Raw genomic sequence first — 23523 nt, forward strand, 5'->3', positions numbered from 1 at the left:
ATTAATTTACCTCCGTATATGTGAATGCGGTTTCTTGGGAGAGAAAAAAATTATGTGGATTGTGGATATTGTTACCACGCTAGACTTTCTCGTTGGAAAACGATACGTTTGGGAATCAGCGAAATGTTTTGATACTTTATTACGATCTCGTATGCATGACTTTACTTAGATTTTTAATGTAGCGATTGGAGCTATAGTTTTATATTGATATCTGGTAAATACAAAATGCTTGCGCAGGCGTACCTACCTACTATTTGCGAACTGCGATGGCAAAAATACTGAGTTAGCTTTGCTTAACTGTGTCACAATTTCAGGAGAAAAGTTAAAGTTTTATTTTTGACATACACAGAGAAAAAGATGACCTGTGATGAATATGTTTTAGCACTAAACAAACTAAACTAAAAGCTCCAATGATTCAGAATAATATTTTATTCGACTATTTTATACACATGTTCATTAATAATAATAATCAACAATTCCTTGTAAACAGATTCCACATCCACGTTTAATTAAAATCTAACGGCGGTCTTACAACAGCCTGATCTGGGCGTTATTTACCTTAATAATTTATTTTTCTAATCAGTTGTAGAATTTCTGAACCGTTATTTTAGAATGCGAACAGTATTTTATTGTATTTTCTCGTCGATCGGCACGACTGTCGTGAGGATAGTTAAGATAATTTGTTCATTCCGATCTTCGCCACAAAAGCTATACAGTAAATGTCATTATTTGTGTTTTATCAAAAAATATACTTTGTTTCGCAATAAGAAGGCCTGACTTGGTAAAACTATTTACTAAGTTTTCTACATATTATATACCATGTATGCGATTCAAACCATGGACACTAAGATTAGAACTCAGACTTGTTAAAATATCTGCGAGCCGAGACAAAGATTTTAGAAAATTTCGAAATATGCTAATGGAAATTCCATATATAGGCATTGAATTTATATTGAATTAAATAATTATGCCGCAATTTTATTCTCGAATGTCTTTCATCTAGACCCTTTGATGTAACTTTGTGCGGCTTACAAAAGTTTCCCAACGAACGTAATCAGCCGTATAAACACTTTAAATAATAAATGAATCAAGAACTCTCTCCCTTTATTTAAATAAATAAACGACTTTTGGTACAAATTATTTATCTTACATTTGATAAAATATATTTTATCTCCTAAACTTTTCTAATTAATAATCGAAAGTTAAATAGCCGTATCATTTCATTTCACAACAAATGTATTGTTGTTGATTCAATAATAACAATTTAGTTGTTACAACAGAAATACTAATAAATATTTCGGTTACATGACTGCACAGTTAACGGTTGTCGTTTATTATACATATTATCCTAATAAACATAAATCGACATATATCCTTTATACATTGTTAATTGTGATGTAATTGCGATAAAACTTTGTTTGTTTGTCTACATATCTACGCCCATGAATGCTTCTGGCCCAAGAATTAAATTTTTCTTTTTTCTTTGTATGTTTGTACTTCAATATAAAAGTTCTTTACCCGTATGAAGCCGGTTCGAGTGGCTTGTTATTAATAAAATTTAGATTAAACATGTCCAAATATTCTCTAAAGCTTATTTTGACGCGAAACTCACCTTGACCTATCATAATGACCGATTCGTTGACCGAGCATATCATAAAGTTCCCTTTTCAAAACTGCAGCTGTATCGCTAAAGAACTGTGTGCGTTAAACCACTAGTATATGTCCAAACACTACTAACTCCTAGATTCCGGATCGCTATTGACATTTTTTCGACAAAAAAAAAATCAATAACTTTAACCCAACCAGTTTGAACCTAGGACCTCGGAATCTACGGCTTTATAGTCTAGCTGTTGGACCAACAAGGCATTCCATATAATGTGCATAAAACCACACGATCGGTAAACAATGTTTTATATACAACCGGGATTTATCGGCTTTATATCGAGGTTTTAATTCAATCCCATAATGAAATGACCTGTTGCTCACCTCCAGTATCGAGTTTCCAGCACTAGAGCTAAAGAGATTTATGACTTAAGTCATTTAGACTTATACTTATCAGGCTTTTAACTAATATCTACTTTTGTAAATCATTATAATGATAATAACGTTATATAGATATTATCTATCTTAAATTTAAGGTTTCATTAAAAAACGAGCCTATGTCTAGCCAGTGCCTCGTGGCACTTATGTGTGTTCATGGATCTTAATATCTGGCGGACGACTGGATTCGAATCCAGGCACTATCAGAACATTGAATGTGTTATGAATTCATCTCTTGCAAATATCACGCGTCGCATGAACTTCTCCGAATATATATTCGCCAATGCAGTAACGGAGTGATCAGTTCGAAGCCTACTTCCAAAGAGGAAAGTCACTATGGAGCAGTGAGACATATATTATATGTTAGAGATATTAGCTGTATTATAAATATTACAAAATAATTTCCTAAAGGTATGAAATCCTCAAATTGTAAAAAAATAATAAATTTGATTTTTCGATATGTTTTCAATTTCAAACATACAAAAAAAGCTAAATAACGTATATAAATATTTTATTACGAAAGCATGATATTACATCGGAAATCCAATGTAATATGGTATTTATTTTATGGCCTGAATACAAATCGATTTATACAGACGTGGATGATACCGCTATACAATAACAATAAAACTCATCTTTTGTAACAGACGGATGTATTGTTCAAGTCTTATTTTAGTACCGTTTCACACTAAACGCTGTTAAAATTCACTTCGTATCTCACTCGTGAAATAATTACAGCCGACTTACGGTGATACGCTATTTTGATACGTGTATCCTGTTTTATAATGATTGCAGTTAATGTTGCCTATCACATTTTGACAATTCGGCACGGTATTCGTTGTTATGAAAAGATTCCACAGTTATTTTTAACTTGGCCTATTAAAAAAAATTAAGCTAATGTCAAAATAAGGCATATTACTCAATATAAGATTATATTAAAGATAAAAAAGCGTGGACTAAGTATTTATTGATTTCTAGGCAAGATATTTAAAAAAATGAATTATATTTTACTGACATACTCTGTAATTAAAATGGTGGAAAAGAGTAACTACTGAATTTCTTGCCGGCTCTTCCCCGTAGAATCTACTTTCCGAACTGGTGACAGCTCTAGATTAATTCAACACTGTAATATGACGATTCAAAAGTACTTTCGTGAGTCTACTTGAGTAAATAATATTTTGATTTTGATTCACGCTTGTATCTTGCGGTGAGTTTCGAGTTTGTCCTTACAGAATACAAGGAAGTAAAAGAACATAGCTCATCCAGGAGTGCTATTCTGTAAGAACGCACTTCACTTATTCCACCCGGGAAATGTTGAAAATCTACTAACGGTGATTGCGGAGCGTGTATACTTTATTGTTATTATTCTTATAGTCAATGTCGCATGTCACATTAGCAGCCTGTAAATTTCCCACTGCTGGGCTAAGGCCTCCTCTCCCTTTGAGGAGAAGTTTGGAGCATATTCCACCACGCTGCTCCAATGCGGTTTGGTGGAATACACATGTGGCAGAATTTCGTTGAAATTAAACACATGCAGGTTTCCTCACGATGTTTTCCTTCACCACCAAGCACGAGATGAATTATAAACACAAATTAAGCACATGGAAATTCAGTGGTGCCTGCCTGGGTTTGAACCCGAAATCATCGGTTAAGATGCACGCGCTCTAACCAATGGGCCATCTCGGCTCTCATGTCAATCTTTGACATTTCAAGGTCATCTTCTGCGGTCAGTTTCGAATTTGTTTACAGTATAGCTTTTCATGTCGAAGTAAATTTACACATATCGAGTAATACTCTCTATTTTTATAGCTTTCGTAATTATATTTTTGATATAATCGTAAGTCACTTGCATGTGTGTAGTTAGAGTACTTATAGACTTGGATACATTAAATCGACTTTTTTCAGTCCGGTTTTTATGGTCTCACTTTCATATCAATTACATCCGCATACTCAATGATAATTCAACTAAAAAAATAGTTTATAAAAAAATGTAAATCAACTAATTGTCATAAAATAAAACAGTACTTTTATTATTGCGGGGATTGACGGGCGTGTTCGTCCGAAAAAAAACTAAAAACGTATATATTATAGAATTTTTCTTCTTATTTTACCGGCTTCTAATTAGAATTGGATTTTAAATTTGATGTTTTGAATATAAAGTTGAAAATTGGGGTTACAATTCATCACTGAACTATTTAGTAGTTTCCGTCCGCAGCTTCGACCGCTTGTCGGGTGAGGTCAGAATTCAGATGTTAGGTACCTACCCTGTGCCCTCTTCAGTAACCCGGACTACGTGTATGCAAAATTAATGATTAGTTGAGTAATTGAAAAGTGAAAGCGTAACTAACACTAACTCGTAACTGACTTTTGAATTTATAACATTAATTACTATCTCATTACATACAGAGCTGCAATATTTATCTCCAACAAAGGTATTCTAAAAATTTCAAGTATCTATATTTATAATACATTGCCCTTTATATTATATATAACATAACCACAGATTTTACCACGGGCAGAATGATGACGATTCCATTGTGATTACGTAACAAAAGACAATAATATTATTTTAGTTTTTTTTTTTTAATTAGGTATTTCACTTAACGAATTTCTCGTAATAATTATATGCGTATTTTTTTTTTTTATTAAAATGGTTTACGAATGTTTTTTTGAACGTAGTTAACAAGTATTTACTTTTTAATGCCCAGGGCTTAAGCTTAGTCGGTTTAAATTGCACTGTCTGCAGACAAAAATAAATAGCATTGCAATCTTCTGACTTCCGTGCAAGTTCCAATGAATTAACTGTAATGGTTCATTCAAAAGTTTCTTTTTTTTTCTAGAATTGAAATGGTAAAGGTAGTAACTACACTACGTTTAAAAAATTTACATAAGAATTATGTTTTTTGATTTCATATTATTATTTTTAATAAAGTTTATCAGCTTTCATTATAAATTCTGTTTGTAGATTAAACTGATTATAGTTAAACAGTGCTGTCTTCTTCCTTCAAACGTCAAATCTGTGATGACAGAAAGAGAGGAATTACTACCAATTAAATAACTGGTAAACAGCGTTTGAAGTAATACCGTTAATTAAATTTATAATACAACTGTAAAACAGGTGTGTTGGCAAATTAAATGGTTTTATAAATAAGTAGATAAAACGATTCTTATTAATTGTTTAATAAAACAATGTTAGTTTAAAGATTTTTTGTTCGTCTGTATCTGCACGTTTGACAGCGCTAATTGCAATAGTTCCGTGACAATTTTAACGTGAGAATAAATATGTTCATATAAATATTACTTTTTAATTAGTGTTCACTAATCATACTTAAGCCGTATTTAATTATGGTTCATATCAAAATCAAAATCAAAATATACTTTATTCAAGTAGGCTTTTACAAGCACTTTTGAATCGTCATTTAACAAACTATTTAAAGTAAAGCTACCACCGGTTCCGAATGTAGATTCTACCGAGAAGAACCGGCAAGAAACTCAGTAGTTATTCTTTTTCAATATCTAAAAATACAGTCATGTTAGTTAAATACAATTATATATGTATGTTATGTCTCCTGCCTGGAAGTCAACAAGCAAGCAAATGCCTTAATTAAAAATATATTTCAATTCTACAAGGTATTATCTCTTTCAATTATTGTTTAAATAAATGATATTTTAATATCTTCCTCGCATGTTTATCTCATCGTTTCTAAACGTATATTTAAATAAAAATTACTAGATGGCAAAACACTACACCATCGAGATGATCTTATAGATTAAGTGAAAGCTCTGTGCAGTTATGCATGCCGAAGAATATTGCAGATGTTCTTATCCTTCTCGTTAAACCAGATAAGGTGAGAGCGTACGAACGAGCAATGAACGAAAAATATAACTAATCAAATTAATAAACTCTAGAGATATTTAAAAAAACAAACATTATACTGAATACATTTTTAAGTTATTTAAATAAAACGTACAATGTAAAAATAAAAAAGGTTCAATTTTTTTTTTTTGGGAAACTGGCTTCGGTCAGGTAAAATTGGATTCCTAATCGGAGGGACCTATGTGGGCAAAAAATATATAGCTTCATCACCAGCACCAAAGTTTCGTTTTTATGTACTAAGATAATGTTTTTTTTTTGTATTATAGATACACAGACAAAATATGTAATGTAATTTGAGCCATGTGTTTTCTTTCAGAGAATAATATAGTAGAAACAAACTATGGGTGTTGTAAGAGCCGTCTAGCCGTTTTTATGCTAAGCACATAATATAATTCAATCAGCACTTAGCGCCTTAGGAACCCGTATGGTGTAATATCGTTAGAGTTACACTCTTACCAGCAGCTGAGATGACAAAAACTGTCAAATTATAGTTTTATCAGACGCAATATCAATTTAGGTAGTTTAGGATATTAAAAGCATTTATTTTAAAACATATTAATGATATCATTTTCTCTGTATTAGGTTGGTATTTGTAATTAATACTTAAAGACATTCTACGTCTGAATAAGTGTCTATCGTGACTCATAAGACATATAAATAATTGAAAGTAAGTCACTAAAAAGTTAATTTATGTAAAAAAAATAACACCGTTTTATAAAACTAATAAGTTTCGATACAATGATCTACGACTGTGTGGCATTAGACTTGACGTCATTGCCTAAACCACTTTGAATACGCCTACGAAAAACGAATCCAATGTCAAATAACTTGTTCATTTACCAAATTAAAATTAAGTTAAAAGCTGATTTTTCACTTGCGAAATAATCTGTGGCCACTCGGAACAAACAAAAGACACAAAAAAAAAGAAAAAGATTTTTCACTTCTTCTCATTGATTGTATTGTATTGATTGAGATTCGAAATAAGAAGACACTGTTATTGGGTAAACTGTGCAACTTTTAAAATCATTTCTGACTACAAGAAGACACGAATAAGTAACAAATATGTGCAACAACACAGTTGAATAAATACAGCTATTAGATTTCAGTTGTAAGTGCAAGATTCGCACGGCTGTGAGTTTATGTCACCAAGTGAAACACGCCCAGCCCATTCAAGGCAGTAAAAGCAAACGCGTTTATCTTCGCCATCACCATGGAACTGATACCACTGGATATAATATATGTAATGATAGAACTTTCCAGTTCCTTTCACTCGCAATCCCTTTGTGAATGGCGCCCCTTTCTGTTTATAAGAAAAAAATGATGATGAAATTTAATTTTATATCTGTTGGTATTTTTTTGATTATTATAAGAACTTGTAATTTTTGGCAACTATAAAGATTATTTTTACGGAGAATACCATGTAACAGTTGATTTAAATAAAAATTAAAACCGTTTCGGTCGGGTTAACAGTTTCACAAAACTTTGATTAATAGCTTGAGATTTGATAAAAATCTTTACGAAATACATGCATTATATATCCGAATCGTTGTTGTATTATGCATATTTAAATTGGTCACTGGAACTGTGATGAGTGTAATCACCTTCTTATCACCATGTATCATCACCCTCAGAAACTAGGATGTTACATTATACTGGGCAGGATATATATAAATTTAATTGTACTGGCATACTCTGTAATTAAAATGGTGAAAAAGAGTAACTCGGTAGTTTACTTTTCGAACTGGTGGTAAATGAACATTTGATTAAGTACTTGCAAAAGTGCTTTTATGAACATAATTGAATAAATATTTTGATTTTGATATCCTTTGTTTATTAGATTGGTAATTAAGATAACACACAAACACCGTTAGACCAATTGAAGAATTAGTTAGAATAATTGAGAAATGAGCGATCCGATCGATCAGGCAGAATACGTCGTGCCGAGGCTCGGATCATATACAAACATTATAGTATTTTGGTAACTACATAGGTAATAAAATTATTTTATATTACCAACTGCGCTTACGCTACTCCGATTAAAACTATTTAAGTTTTATTATATTATCTTCATTACATTATATACTAACAGCCTGTAAATTTCCCACTGCTGGGCTAAGACCTCCTCTCCCTTTGAGGATAAGGTTTGGAGCATATTCAACCACGCCGCTCCAATGCGGGTTGGTGGAATACACATGTGGCAGAATTTCGTTTCAGAAATTAGATACATGCAGGTTTCCTCACGATGTTTTCCTTCACCGCCGAGCACGAGATGAATTATAAACACAAACTAAGCACATGAAAATTTAGTGGTGGTGTCTGGGTTGGAATCCGACATTGGTTAAGATGCACGCGTTCTAACCACTGGGCCATCTCACCTCTATATCTTCAATCTGATAATTTTCTGTGTACAAGAAAAGTAAAATTAAGTGTTAACATAAATTCTTATGTTAACACTTAATTTTATGTTGAGTGCATTTCTTAGATAAATTATAGGAAAATATGTATGAATCAATCAAATGTGTGAATCTTATCGAAAATCTCATCGCAAAGCGAATCTCCGCATTTGCGCAAACAAATTGTTTGTACACACGCACACATACCTTACGATGTGCGCCTGCGCTGGAATGTAATTAATTGCGATATACGATGCCAGAACACGAATGCCGCCTGCGTTGACTACGTAACCGGTCCGAGGTGTTACAATAAAACTATACAGCTTTTTGTATAATTTTATTGCATACCTCAATCTCCTTTGAGAGTAACCCACGCGATACATTTGAATGTTCTTACAAACGCTGACGAGTTGAGTATCATTCATCGGCAAACCGCTTCCTAGTCGTTGCACTTTTTATATCACGACAAGGACATTTTAATTTATAAAAAACATTACAATTTTTTGTGGCAAAGTATAAAAACTTAAAGAACACAACACTGGAAGTGTATGTTTTTACTCTAAATGATGATAATTATAAGTATTATAAGTGCATATTTTATACAATTAATTTTATTTTGAACTGATCTTATAAAATTTTTTATTACTAAGTATTGTGTAAATAACACGCGGAATAATGTATTTCAAGCAAATTTTAAGTGAGTGGTGAAAAAAATATATATTCTACTAGTGTCCGTCCGAAGCTTCGCCTGATTCGCCAAATGTAATTCAGATTTGTTCAGCCGTTCTGGCGTGTATGTAACAAACATCCATCCATTCAAACAATCGTATTTATTGTTATAATACTAGTAAGATATTTACGCACATTATTATTAATTTGTAGCTGTGTCATCGAATGTCCAACGTGCATTACAAAACGCACACGATCACGATCTTCACGAATGAGATGGCGCATCGTGTGACTGACTCACTCATTCAACAAAGAATGAACCATAATAATTATGTTGCCATCTCGATTGCGGTTTTGTTGAACATGGTTAGATCGAAATTCAAATTGGTTGCCAAAACCGAACGAAAATGATTTTCGAGTACCGGAGCATAATTTGCTGATCTTGAAATGAAGATCGCAAATTGCGAATTTTTTTGTTTAAAAATAATTGTATGACCAATGAATGACCGATATTTTAATAACATCATTTATAAAACGATACGAAATTTTAATATTAATAATAAGTACAAATTAAATATGCCTTAAAAACACATTAAATACAGCGTTATATTATTGCTTTTAAATAAGAATCTAAAACTGTTATTTCTTGATACACGAATAGTTAACTAACGCATGCTGATGAAAAGTTAGTTAAAACAGTAGTTAAGAGTTGGATTGACGTGACTCCGACGCAGGTCTCAGCTCCCGAAGGAATGTGGTCCCTCGGCGAGGGAATGACCGGACCCGCTCATTACACAAACATCTTTACAAATACGCATTTCTCGCTACACGTAAGCTTTTTATACGTATTGAAGCGCAATGAAGAAGTCAGTGGCATTACAATGATTAAAAAAAAAAGTATTGTTCCCTTTCAATTTGGAATTATTAAAATTAAACTAATTTTAGTTAGCTTATAGCGTTTCATAGATTGTGTCGTTTTTAATGGTAACAAAAAAGTTTTGATGACTTGAGCGTTTTGTTTACATATTGATTAAAAAAACTCGCGTCTTAGGCTGCATCGAATTAATTTGAAAATTGAATTGAATAATAGGATCGTAATAAAACAAATCACGCTATTATTAATATTCATTTATATTTTATACTTCAAATAAGAACGTTATAAGGTATAATCATGTGTTATGAGTGTCCTGAGAATGTTCTTGCAGACTCACACACGAATGAACACAAACTAAGTCATATTGTGTCACTTAATAAAAGTAACAATAAAAACAAAACAGTATTTCCACTCGTGTCTCAAGGCAATTAAATCGTTAATGTTTGAAAATAAAGAACATTTTCCTAAAGCCTCAGTTTCAAGATTTGTGATTATGTTATAAGGAAGAGTTTGTTGCATATATTGTCAAGGTTTTCTATATTTGCGGAAACCTTACTAACTGTTCTTAGATTATATAACACATATTAAACTTATTATGGCTATAATCCTTTACACCTAATATTTGTTTCTACATAACGAAAACTGAGACAGAAGAAAATTATTTCGATTTATTCAATGATTCCGATGCAAACTAACATCAAAAATTTATATGATCCTCGCCTCGAGTATCGTTTCCTAATCATCGTGAAGGTTCTATACATCGATAATATTATATAATAAAGTAAAGAAAAAAACGTGGAATGGAACTAGTTCTGCACACATACATAGAAACATCTAAAAAAATCTTTTTTTTGTTGTTTATTAGTAACGGAATACTTCATACATAATATGTATTTAGGTCTTATATAATAAAACACGATTACATGCAGAAAATTAAATACAGATTAATTAAATATTTGTTGGGTGTGTATTGTGAAAAAATATTAACTTTTTGTTACATAATCTGTATTTGTACCAGGTTGAATTCTACATGAACTGAAATTTCCCGGAGGAAATACTTGTCAATTACCTTTGACTTTAACATTGTTGTAAAGAGAGTTACTTACTGTTTTCAAATATTTATAAATACTGATGTATTTGTACATTCGGGGCATGTTATATTGTGCTCTACGGTATATTATTGACTCGCTCATAGACAACGTTACAAAATTACAAATGCGGTGACTAACGTGATGATTTCTCTGAGATAGAAAGATTAAATTCAAGGCAGACAAAATGTAAACAAAGCTATTATTTAAGTAACCATATACGTATGTAAAATAAAAATATACGAATTCGAATAGTTTCCTGTCTACAAACTACGTCTTATAATTCTGAAACAAGAATGCTTCCAATTAATTTTAAACATTTCTATAAATAATATTCGTCTTATTCATAATATCAAGATTTATACCTACAATATTTGCTGTAATTTATGGTATAACGCGTTGCCTGAGATAAGTTCTAAAATCAATATTATCATCATTTTAATTGAAGTCGAGACTAGAGAGCTATTTAGTGTTAAAGCTGGATGCAAGCCTGTCTGGATAGGTACCACCATATAATCTACCGCCAAACGGTAATACTTAGTATTGTTGTTTTCTGGCTTGAAGTAACTAAATAATATCTTAGTTTCCAGGTTGGTGGAGCAAGGGCCATATCCACTGCATGGCCTCCGCTCCACGATTATTATTTATTACAGTGCCAATAATGTGTATGGTCAGTGGTGACCACTTACCATCAGGTAGCCCATTTCAATCTTTTTATATAAGTAAAGAAAAGTTCTAAAACGCATATTTACATGTAAGAATATGTATGGACGACCTCTGTGGTCGAGTAGTCTGTACACCGGTTTTCATGGGTATGCCACTCCGAGGTCCGTCCCGGGTTCGATTCCCGGCCGAGTCGATGTAGAAAATAATCATTAGTTTTCTATGCTGTTTTGGGTCTAGGTATTTGTAGTACCGTCGTTACTTCTAATTTTCCATAACACAAGTGCTTTAGCTACTTACATTGGGATCAGAGTAATGTATGTATATATATATATAGGCCAACACTCAAATGTTATTTTTTAAAACCATAGAAGGCTATGGTCGTAAAAACTTCAACAATCGAGTGGAGAAATTGAGACCAATTATAGTAACTTAAAATCATAAGTTAAGAACAAAATATTGTAATAAAACGAAAACATTGTCACGACTTTGGTAACGTAATCTAATTGGTGTGATTTATGAGATCAAAAAAAAAATGCAAAACATTTTATAAAGTGAACGTTTAAACAATCTACTTTATGACTTTCGTTGCTTTTTAAAGCTTAGATATTACATTAGGTATCTGTAAGTCGAGGACGTTGGTAAGTTTAACGGGTCGTAGAGATTTACGGAGGCCCGTTTGACGTCGGCTTATTAAATATATATGAAGTGGTTTATAAATGAATTTTAATTGAAATAATAATATTCAAGAAAAAATGATAGGAGGCGGTATTATTGTTTAATCTGACAATCAATAAGTTTGAGCTTTTAGTTAGTGTAATGATTCTATATTGAATAAAGGACTTTGATTTGATTTGATATTTATCTATTAAATTATATCATACAACCTCATATCCATAAAGCGAGCCTTGATCACGTGGGTACTTGGCAAGTAAGTAACAGTATCTGTAACCGACAATAACATTGATAAATTACACAGACATTAGAATTACCAATGTATTTTCATTAAAGAATTTTCACCTTTATTTAATGAGTAATCTTCAATCTTGTATCAAATACAAGGTCTGTTACAAAATTACAGTCAGTTATAACATCGAAACAATTAAAAATAGTATCAAGAATCAGAGTATTTTGGTAAACATTTCTGCGACGATAGTTATTCTCAGTTGTAAATAAGGAAGAGTCATAGCGTAGTGAATGGCCGCTGGTCCCGAGTGCCTTGGCACAGTTTTGCTACGTTTCAACTCTTTCATACTAACCACCTTCGCACATCATTCAGTACATTCTAATTAGATCAAAAAATAATTCCAATGCATATATATATTATTTTGTTATAAAGACTTATTTAATATAAAACTATTCATATTTATAAACTTTAAACGTTACGTATGTGTAAAAGAAAATAAAATCGTGTTACTATTATCTCGAGATTACTATATAATAAAACTATACAATAGGTAGTAGAAAAACATTTTCATAGAAACGTTTGAGAGTAAATTTTATAAACTTTAACGTTAATAAAAACAACAATAAAACATTATACACATTGTGTCTTAGTAAATAATAAGTTTGCTATGTTATGTATAACGGAATTCTTGAATAAAGGTAATTCCCTCAATCGTGATAAAGTCACGAAATAATGTCAAGTGCTCCGCAATGCACGGCGACATTGGCTACATTTTAGTATCAAGTGACCCTAGGCTGGCCGAGTAAATGTCAAAACAGTCGAGAAATTCTTAGGGAAGACATGCGCAGTAGATGTTCGATCAATGCACCCCGGCGGAGTGCGCGCGCCACCCTCCGCTCGACCGCGACACGGCTATCTACGCAGTTCCACACAAAAAACATCATCTGTAAAATCAAGCTCGTTCATCGGATCGCCCTTGAATAACAAAAAACACAAACCGTCAATCAACCATTTTTCAAACAATTGTTTTTATCGTTCGCTAGTCAGTGCTTAAAAAATCGTCATTGAACATACATCGTTTCCACCAGTTCGTTAGATCCGATTTAGCTGGTTAGGGACACCTACGCGCCTATGTTTCGATCCTAGTTGCAGTTTAGTCGCTTATTTGTTGCGTGACTCATCGGATTATCCCGTTAAAGTCGTTCGTAAATTTACTCTGTTAATTGTTCCTTCAATCGGTGCCGGTGTGCTGTGATAGTGATTTCGGATGCCGGTTGTCCGGCCCCCTGTGGCCGTATTGATGAACGGGTATAGGGACCCGGCTTAGTGTGGCCTGCGCAACCAGCAGCAGGGATGGATGACTGCAACATCTTCTATGACGAGGACGGTGAAGCGCAGTGCGACGATATGGTAAGTATAAAAAAAAATAAAGATAAAATTAGAACGAATTACTCAAAAAAAAATCTCGTTTCTCTTTCTCTGCGTATTGTATTTAATCGAGGAACTATTGTAATGTTTATTATTGAATTAAAAAATGAAGGTTACATAACTGTGAAAAGGAGTTGCGAAATTTTCACAAGATGGACGTCGAATTTCGCTATGGTGCAATACATACCTACGTTCCGATCTTATTTCGGTACCTTTCAATTTGTTTAAAAACTTTTGTTATTGTTAATTATGTTTTTAAAATGTTAATCAGCAATTAAATGTTTGTTTTATTTTTAAATGATTCATGCTTCGGTTGAGTAAGGTTGTCTTCCATGATAACAATTCACATTGTTCAAATATTAGTATTATTTCTGGTGAAATAATTGGAGACATTATTGATTCAATTGTGGTTACAGTATTCGTGCTAACTACAGTGTCTAAACGGTGTTTGTTATCGTGAGTTCTTATAATAGATTGACATTAAGGCAAATAAATATATACCTTGATGAGTTGACTATTTAAATATTCAATATAAAATACTTACCAAGGAATTAAATATATAAACACATTAAAAATATCTATAGTACAATTTGCGACCGTGTGAATTTTAAATGGTTTTTTAAATTCACTCTTAATAATATTCGATATGCAAACATACGATTAGTTTACATATAGATTTATCAATTCAATTACGTCAATTAATTACGGAATTGTTACATCTAAATCGGTAAAACCTTTTTGATATATAAGTGGTATTGCAATATATTTTTTTAAGACTGAATATTTTATGAAATTAATTTATTTTCTTATCATCGTAGTATGTGAAGATGAATAGTAATATAAATGGTACTACAAAAGTAAAACAGGTGTTCTACAATGACGTTTCTTGCAGCGAAGTGAAAGCCAGGGAAGTAGACAACGCATCGTGGGTAATCAATCTTAGAACGTTCACGCACCCACGCTATTGTTATAGTATAACAATTACACTTTACCATAAACGTATGGTTACATATAACATTTCTCTAATAAAATGTTTGAATACTTATACAACTAATGACTTGTTCTGTGTTTATTTCGAGTGTTGTCTCCTATGTTCTATAACGCATTTTGAAACCGGAATAGTGAAACAACAAATCCCCGACCAATTATCTAATACTTGGAAATATTAGTGACACCTGACATTGATATTACTCTCGCCTCCATTCGACTTAAGATAGTACCAGCACTATCTCAATCTCGTTTAAATGGGAACAAGTTAACTTAGCATTGCTGTTAGATGGGAACAGGTCTACCGAGGAGGACCAACATACTTGTAGTTGTGATATTATACCTGGCTGGTCTAGAAGATTGCTTAGGAGGACGCAGATCACTGACTTTAAATCCTAGTTTAGATCAGTTAGTTCGGGTAAAAAGATTAGGTTATCTGTCGAAAATATCCCAGTAGCAAAACCGGAGTATGTATGTTGGTAGTGTTACATTCTCGTGTCTCGGAAAACACATAAAATTGTTCTTCCTTCACTAGAAGTGACTCGCAGTCAGTCATATCAGATTGCTGTCTCATCATTTTATAACTTATAGAAATGAGGGAATAAAGGCAGTATACTTGTATTAGCGCACAAAAATCTTCGTATAGGTTGACTCCTTTGCAGTATTCAGAGTCAGTCAGAAGTCTGAAATTAAGTAAATATTAATAGTATGTCGAACAAGTTCTTTACTGGAACCGATAAGGTATAAATAATTAGCCTTTAGGTATTCAAAACATTTGCTAAAGATAAGAAGTCAGGTTGGTTGTATATAACCTTCAATAAGTCATGAAACTATTTTCGATAATTTATATTTTTTTTATATTAAAAAGGCAGACTCAAAAAGTAGGCAGGTATGCAAGTATCCCTCACCGACACTATGGGAAATATTAACCACTTCTAAGTTGATTTTTAAGTTGAACAGAGAGACTGTTAGCTATGGAACCTGACGTGGTATCACTTTTTTGGCTTTAATTATTGTATAGGATTTATTAGGCACTAATATAAGAAATATTAAACAACTATACCATTCAGAGGTGATACAATTGTAGAATAAATTACAGCATAGTTTATTTTCACAGCATGTTTATTTACAAACACAACCGTTCTACCGTAGAATAACATTCAGATCTTAACTATTGAATGTAGTAGGTAATCTTAACTGCGATCTACCCGTTATTTCTTCAGAAAATCTAAACATAAGAATTCCATTAAGACGATCGGGCATGCCTTAAAATTGAATTACAAACGTTTTGGAGAACAAAATGTTGACAGTGCTATTTAGTAGTACGGTCTAGTTCAAGCTAAACCTGTAATATAATAGGTCACTGGTTTCTATCCGCATAGCGTGTGCAGGATGTGTGTCGACCCCAGTGCACTGGAAACGTGTGTAATCATAAATCGATACGTTGGCGTTAGAAGAACAACCCACAGCTGGGTTTCATATTGATGAGATATCAAGTCTTGAACAATGCATCGCTTCCTGACCAATTGGTTAATTGAAAAACTCGATCAATTATTGTTAGTTTCGACTTTAATTTGCTGGTACCATTGACAACGGACTGAGTTTCTTGCCAGTTCTTCTTGGTAGAATCTACATTACAATGGTAAATTTTATCTCGTAGAAAGACTATTTAATAAAGTTTGTAAAAGAAATAATATATTATACACTATATTTTGATTTTGTCTTATACAAGTTAGTAATAGTCTTGCAAAATAAAATATGAAACAAAAGTATTAAATTAATCGTACCGATTGCGAGGGCGCCATCTTGTAAGCTTTAATTAACGCAATGATTAATGTCTCACATTCGTATCCTTTTTTCCTCGCGTGCATTGTCGCCTGTCTGATCTTCAATATCATCGAAAGATTTTTAATATACCAAAACTTTCTTATGTCTTTACCATTTTGAGTGCAACAAGCACTCAAAATGGTACAGACCGCGGTCAAGTTGTCGCTGCACTTTAACTGTTTCAAACAACGTTCCAACATCGCTTAAGTTAACATTTTGGACATAATTATAAAGCAGTTAACAGACAGTTCAATCAAGTCAACAAATCATTTTCTTGAACGAAGTAATGCAATTTTGATCAGCTTCTAATATACCATAAATTCATTGTACTAGAACGGTATATTTAATGAACAATTGATGAGCCAGATCATTAGGAACTACCGCTGAGATGATAAAGATCATGTGAAATTAATGAATATATCACAATCTACTTACATAAGGCCATATTTTTGGCATATAAAATATTCTTGAAGTTTAATTGAGAATAACGTTTCTCGATTTTAATTTAGGTGTCGCTCAAAATAACACCAAAAAAAGGCAGTCTTTTAAGGAGCATAAACTATATTAACAAATGAGACGAAGTGTTTTATATAATACTTAAATAAAAAAACCACTGAATCAATATAAGTAGAACTAATAGCAGAAAATTCATTGCGTTTCAGTAAAGGGTTTAGTATATAACACATGGCAGTGGTCTGCCGATGGTTTTGCTTGTTTTCATAAAAATAAAAATTGGATCAAACAATGGCATTTGATACGTTAAAGACGCCGTAAATTATAATTGAACTTCTAGAAAGTACTATTAGCTGGATCAGCGAATCGTAGTAGGATCTACTTCAAAAGGTGTTAAATGTCAAGAATAAATTACGCCATCGTTTCACCACAATAAGCGTTTGGCTATTCATCGATAGCCTTGCTAAATGTTATTCATCACGCAAGTGTCGTTATAGTCTTTCTATTCATGACATTTTTACCACACCACGGCTGGTCTTCGTTAATAGGTCAAAGTGTACTGTCTCAGAATATTTATGTGGTTCATTGAATTTGATAAATTTCAGCACAATATTATATATGCTTTTAAAAGATTCAGTCTTTATGAGTTAGACTATCAATTGATTTTTCTTTTGATTGCCACAGATGTTCAATAAAATAAATGACACTTTCACCATTTATAGAATTATTGTCTATTTTGGTTTACTATTTGTAAAAGTTCTCAAATTTATTAATAGACTTTAAATAAAGAAAACTCACCGTGGACGTGTAAACGATTTATTTTTCTAAAAATTGATTGTCGACTGTGCGTGACTTTAACTTGTATCGCGATATTAATGAATTGAAAAATTGAAACGTGAAAGGAACTCTTTTTATTTTTATGCTCTTTATTATTTATTATTTCTCATGGCTGGACAAATGCCTCTTCGACTTTAACGATTACCTCTTAAACTTTTTTCTGTTGTCCTCAAAATGAGTTAAAGACTATACGTACATTATTTTTCGTTACTCAATACTAGCCAAACTCACGGCTTCGTCCGAATAGCATGCAAGTTATTATGAAAATTTTCTTAAATGTATATAAAAATTTATAGGTACATATTAAGGAATAATATATTGCTGCCTATTTAAATATAAACATTGGAGATCTCAACCGTTGATATTATCTTACTCATCACAAACTTTATACATGCAAATGCAATTTCAAGAAAATACTAGGTATTTCAACGCCTTGCATCAAATTACTTGATTAGGGTACCTCGGAATTGTGTGAACGTGGTGCCCGGTAGATGAATTATGGTGAATGGCGTAGCCTATGATTGTGCCTAACGGAGACACATGAAAAAAACTGCATGCCTGCCATTGTATAGCCTCAGGTTTAAACTTAAACACAAGACACGAGTGATCCATACTTCCATTATAAATGCGAAAGTAACTCTGTCTGTCTGTCTCGCTTTCACGTCAAAACTACTGGACCGATTTAAATGAAATTTGGCACACAAATAGTCTAGAGCCTGAGAAAGAACATAGGCTTTTTATTTGGAAAAAGTGCTGTAAGGGGTAGAAAAGGGGGATGAAAGGTTGTAAGTTGTTGAAAATATTGTCATTTTTAGGACTAGAAGCATAAAACTTATATTTAAGTTTGTATACTTATAAACTAACATATCATGACACCCGAATTTTGGAAATTCTACCCCTAAGGGGTGAAATAGGGGTTGAACGTTTGTATGGAAGTCCGTAATTTTTTAAGTTAAAAATATGAGACTTTATTTTTGAGATACAGATTCAAAATGATTAAATACGTATTTAAGCCTTTCTAGATATTCTACCTTCAAGGGGTTTAATAGGGGTTGACATTTCTTATATGGCTTAGTCTGGAAGTACGTCATTTTTGAAGTTAGAAGCACGAAATTTTATTTTTGGGCTACCGATTAAAAATGATTTTATTTGTATTTAAACGTTTCTGGATATTTTACGCCTAAGGAAGGAAAATGAGGGTGACATTTCGTATATAAGATAGTCTGGGAGACCGTCATTTTTTAAGTTAGAAAAATGAAACTTTATTTTTGGGCTACCGATTAAAAATGAGTTGATTCGCATTTAAGCGTTTCTGGATATTCTACCCTAAGGGCTGAAATACACATCAATGTGGTATACAAGGAGGTCTTAAATTTACGTAACATTTTAAGTTAATTTGTAAATATATTCATATTCTACGAGAGCGAAGCCACGGGTAACAGCTAGTTTACATATATTTTTAAAAACAGAGAATTATCGCATTTTTGTGTTTGTATTGTATTTATTTGACAGCGAGATTATGGCGCCGTCATCAATCGATACTACTGATTTTTAGTGAATTAGAGAATGATTGTATCCTGTTAAAACGTCAAGGGAGCAACCATCTCGTAGTTGAACGTTATTGAAGGATCGCTCATTTTGATTACGTTTGAATTTTATTAATGAGAATAACGAAAACGGAACTACCCACTGACGCAATTGATACACCGATGTTTAATAATAATAATGCTTGGTATACGAGTTTGTAGGTAAACTTAGTATAGTCACAGTGACAAACTATTTTATTGCTTCTGCAACATATGCGTCAATATTATAACAAAATATAGATGTTCCTGAGAATAAAATACGTTCTTATAGCTTTCCCTGATTCTTTGTGATCTTTAATGATAGCATTACAAATTTCACACCTGTCGGGTGCCAATCGTGTAATACAGTGAACATTACCGCTTTGAGCCCGTTTGCGATTCTCAACGCGCATTACGGCCGTGAATTTATAATCCAATTAGCGTTGATCTTGTAATGATGAATTGTTTTTTAGAAAATTAGCGTTAATACCAATCCATTATAACATGATATATAGTTATTATAATATATATTTTGTGTAGTTGCAGATGAGGAGCACGTTGATCACAACCGAACTGGGACAAATTTTGGCATCAGGGGTACAGCCTTGGGGCCACAAGAGATTCCTATTTATAAACAGTTAAAATAATGATAGATTAAAAAAATATGAAGTGTCTCTCTTTATATATTTTTTTTTAATTCGAACATCGCTGGCATCTCTAAATTCTGGCACACGTATGATACATTTGTACAAACATCTACATTATCATAAATAAGAACGTTCTCGCCCAACTGTGGGACATTTATGGGCTGTTATTTCATATTTTGATTTCGCCATAGTATAAAATGTTTGTTTCTAAAGAATCTTGGACGTGAATCATGTGAGGTATTCGTTAACCGTCATAACCAATTTATTACAGCTATCCAGACCCGTTACAGGGCTTGAGTAATCTTAGGACTGGTTTGTTATTACGGATGAGTAAAATATGATTTTATTTCTTTTACATTCTCTAATCATTCATCGATTACAAATCAACGTTTCGAAATCGTACAATTAAGGCGTTAATGTTCGATTGATTAGTTTTAGACGGTGTAGTTAGTGTGTGTGGGTGAAGCTTAACACCAGTTTTAATCTCAATAATCATTTCAAAATTTCGCTTACGGTTTTGGTGCTGTTGACAGAAAAAAAAATCTATTTGTTTTTAAAAAGATCGAACGATCGAAGGTGTACCCTGGAGTGTACCCAGAACCAGTGTAGCTTCAGTAAGAATGTAGGGATATAATATTATCATCTAAGATTCGAAGATATTTAATATCTAGTCTTTAATGTCTTTGCTTAAATCCGACTTATTGTCGGTGTGACGTTAGTTACTTTAGGTAGAGGTTTCAAAATACAAGGTTTATTTTAGAACATGGACTATAAGCACGGGTTAAATTTTTAGTATTATTAATTTCCTTTCTAATTAATAATAGCAAATATAAAAAGGAAGGTTATAATAAAACCCGTCGAATAGGATTCATTTTATTAGCCAGGTTTGCAATATAACAATTTTATCACAATACAATTAGTATCAAGTTTAACTCAAAGACAGCGTGGAAATATGCTCTCATTACGGTCTTAAAGCTATGAATAAGCTAGTTAGCTTAGCAAAGTATTATATTGCAATATGAACCCTATTCCTGTGGTTATAACGATCATGTTTATTCACCTACCTGTTATGTGAGTATTAAACATAAAATTACATCGTTCCTAAAGGCAAGCTCGTAATGGGCGTTTCTTGCTCCCGTTACTTCCAGATGAAGGGAGATTTGTTATGTTGTCATTTTCTTAGTGACGTTAGTTCATGCTGTTTGATGCAAACAAATAAAAAATATTAATAAAGTGAATAGAGGTTTGATATAAAGAATTAGATGTTGTATTTTAATATAGAAAATTATAAAAAATCAATGTTTCTACTAAAAAATACTACTAATACCATTTTTATCTTAATTTAAATCGTTAACTATAGATAGATATTTTTTTTTGTAAGTAATTTATTTAAATCAATAATCTGTTACTTTGTATAAAGTTAAAATTATTTTTAAAACGGATCAGTACTTAAAAGACGTTTTACATGGAAGTCGAGTAGGTTATTAAAATACAATAAATAACAATTCTCACCACTATCTCACGTTAACTATAAAATTATTAATATGCGCTTCAATAATTCGCGTGTATTTGATTGTGATTGCATAGCTAAAAAAGAAAAAAAAGTTAAGTAACAGGCTGCAAATCCCACCGTAGGACAGACCTCTTGAAGAGAATGTTTTGACTTAATTCCACCACGCTACTTAAATGAGGGTTGTTGGATAGACACTTAGCAAATTTTTCCTCTAAAAATGCATTAGTTTTTCCTCACCACCAAGCTCGTTGTGATTTATAAATTCAAATTAAACGCCGGGGTAAAACCCGCAATCTTCGGTTAAAATTCACGCGTTCTAATCACTCCGCCATCTTTGCTCTTAGGAATAATCATTTTAAGTTATGTTTTATTTTTTATTTACAATGCTATCAATTTTCCCGACGATAACCGATTCCAACAATTTGTTACAGCTTTCGCTTTTCTTATTAGAATCGTGATCATTATTTATGTCTATGAAAGGGTTTACGATCTCATCTCAAGCGTTACATTGAACTTTGATAGGCCGTGAAGGCTTTTGTTGTATACAATATCAATGAAGTGCTTGTGTGAAACTTTTCCCATGAATTGTTGTATCTTAATTTTAAATTTAACGAAGGTTTTTTTACACGTTGTCTAACGCAAGCAATTGTCCGATTGTCACGAAACGTTTCATTGTTCTTTGAATATTTATTAAGGAAATTGTTATTGTAATAGCTCTTTGTTTTAATAAAATATCAAATATGTTGAATAATATAAAACATTTATGATTTTTTATTTATAACAACATAGTATTTATGTGAAATTTAAGATCTTACTATCGAAGTAAACAATATCAGTATTATAATATTACATTTTTACTAACATTAACATTATTTTTTTTGTAAAGTTTAAACTATAGATTATACATGATTATATATCTTATATTATCGTAATATAAAATTTCAAAGGCAGAACATCCATTTCGTGTCCATAAACCTTTGTACCTATTAGCATTAATAACGTAAAGTTGACAAGCACGACAACTTGCTCTCTTTGACCCGAGGGTCAGCTTCAGATCTTCTTTGTGAATCATTACAAAGTTTGTTAGAAAAGAAACCGGTATTCATTCTCGTGGTCTGACTTTCAGCATTAGTTTAAATGTAATGTACACTTATTATAAAATGCATAAATTTACAACGAAATTATACTATCTGCGGATATTTTTAATTAAAACAAATATAAATCTCATGACAAAAAAATCATTGCTAAATAAGGCATATTACTCAATACAAAATTATATTAATGATAAAAAATCGTGGACTTAGTTTTTGTTGATTTCTAGGCAGGATTTACATAAATCTAATTGTACTGTACTTACTCCGTAATTAAAATGTCGGAAAAGAGTAACTACTGAGTTTTTTGTCAGTTCTTCTCGATATAATTTACTCGGTTGTTTACATTTAATTCAACCCTGTAACATTAAGATTCAAAAGTGCTTTTATGAGCCAACTTGAATAAAGAATATTTTTATTTGATACATAAATTCTTGTAATAAACTCTAATATTTAAATATATATGAATTTTCAAAAGGAAGGAATATAAGTAAAACTTTTTATTAATTGAGTAAAAACTTATTTATATAAACCTGCATGGATGTTGAAAAAATTTGTAAACCCTTTTTTTTTTAATACACATAGCACGACTTATTATTTCGTTGTTTTTTTAAAAAAATAAAAGTTCTATTAACTAATTTCAGGTTATATTAAAAAAAAAAAT

The 23523-nt window shown here is 32.0% G+C and overlaps 1 protein-coding gene across 7 annotated transcripts in view; it reads left to right on the forward strand.

Annotated features, from left to right (window-relative positions):
- Window positions 1-23523, forward strand: part of LOC113401133 (uncharacterized protein) — an 84305-nt gene that overhangs the window by 5052 nt on the left and 55730 nt on the right. Inside the window, exon 1 of one of the 7 annotated variants that reach the window (XM_026640886.2) lies at window positions 13400-13921. The exons of the other annotated variants lie outside the window; for them this stretch is intronic. Coding sequence (XP_026496671.2) covers window positions 13865-13921 — 57 coding nt within the window. The 5' untranslated portion in view covers window positions 13400-13864. Of the gene's footprint in view, window positions 1-13399; window positions 13922-23523 lie in introns of those variants that run through there. 7 annotated transcript variants of the gene reach the window in all.

This window comes from Vanessa tameamea, chromosome 7 (genome assembly GCF_037043105.1).
Source record: "Vanessa tameamea isolate UH-Manoa-2023 chromosome 7, ilVanTame1 primary haplotype, whole genome shotgun sequence".
NCBI classification, from domain to species: domain Eukaryota; kingdom Metazoa; phylum Arthropoda; class Insecta; order Lepidoptera; family Nymphalidae; genus Vanessa; species Vanessa tameamea.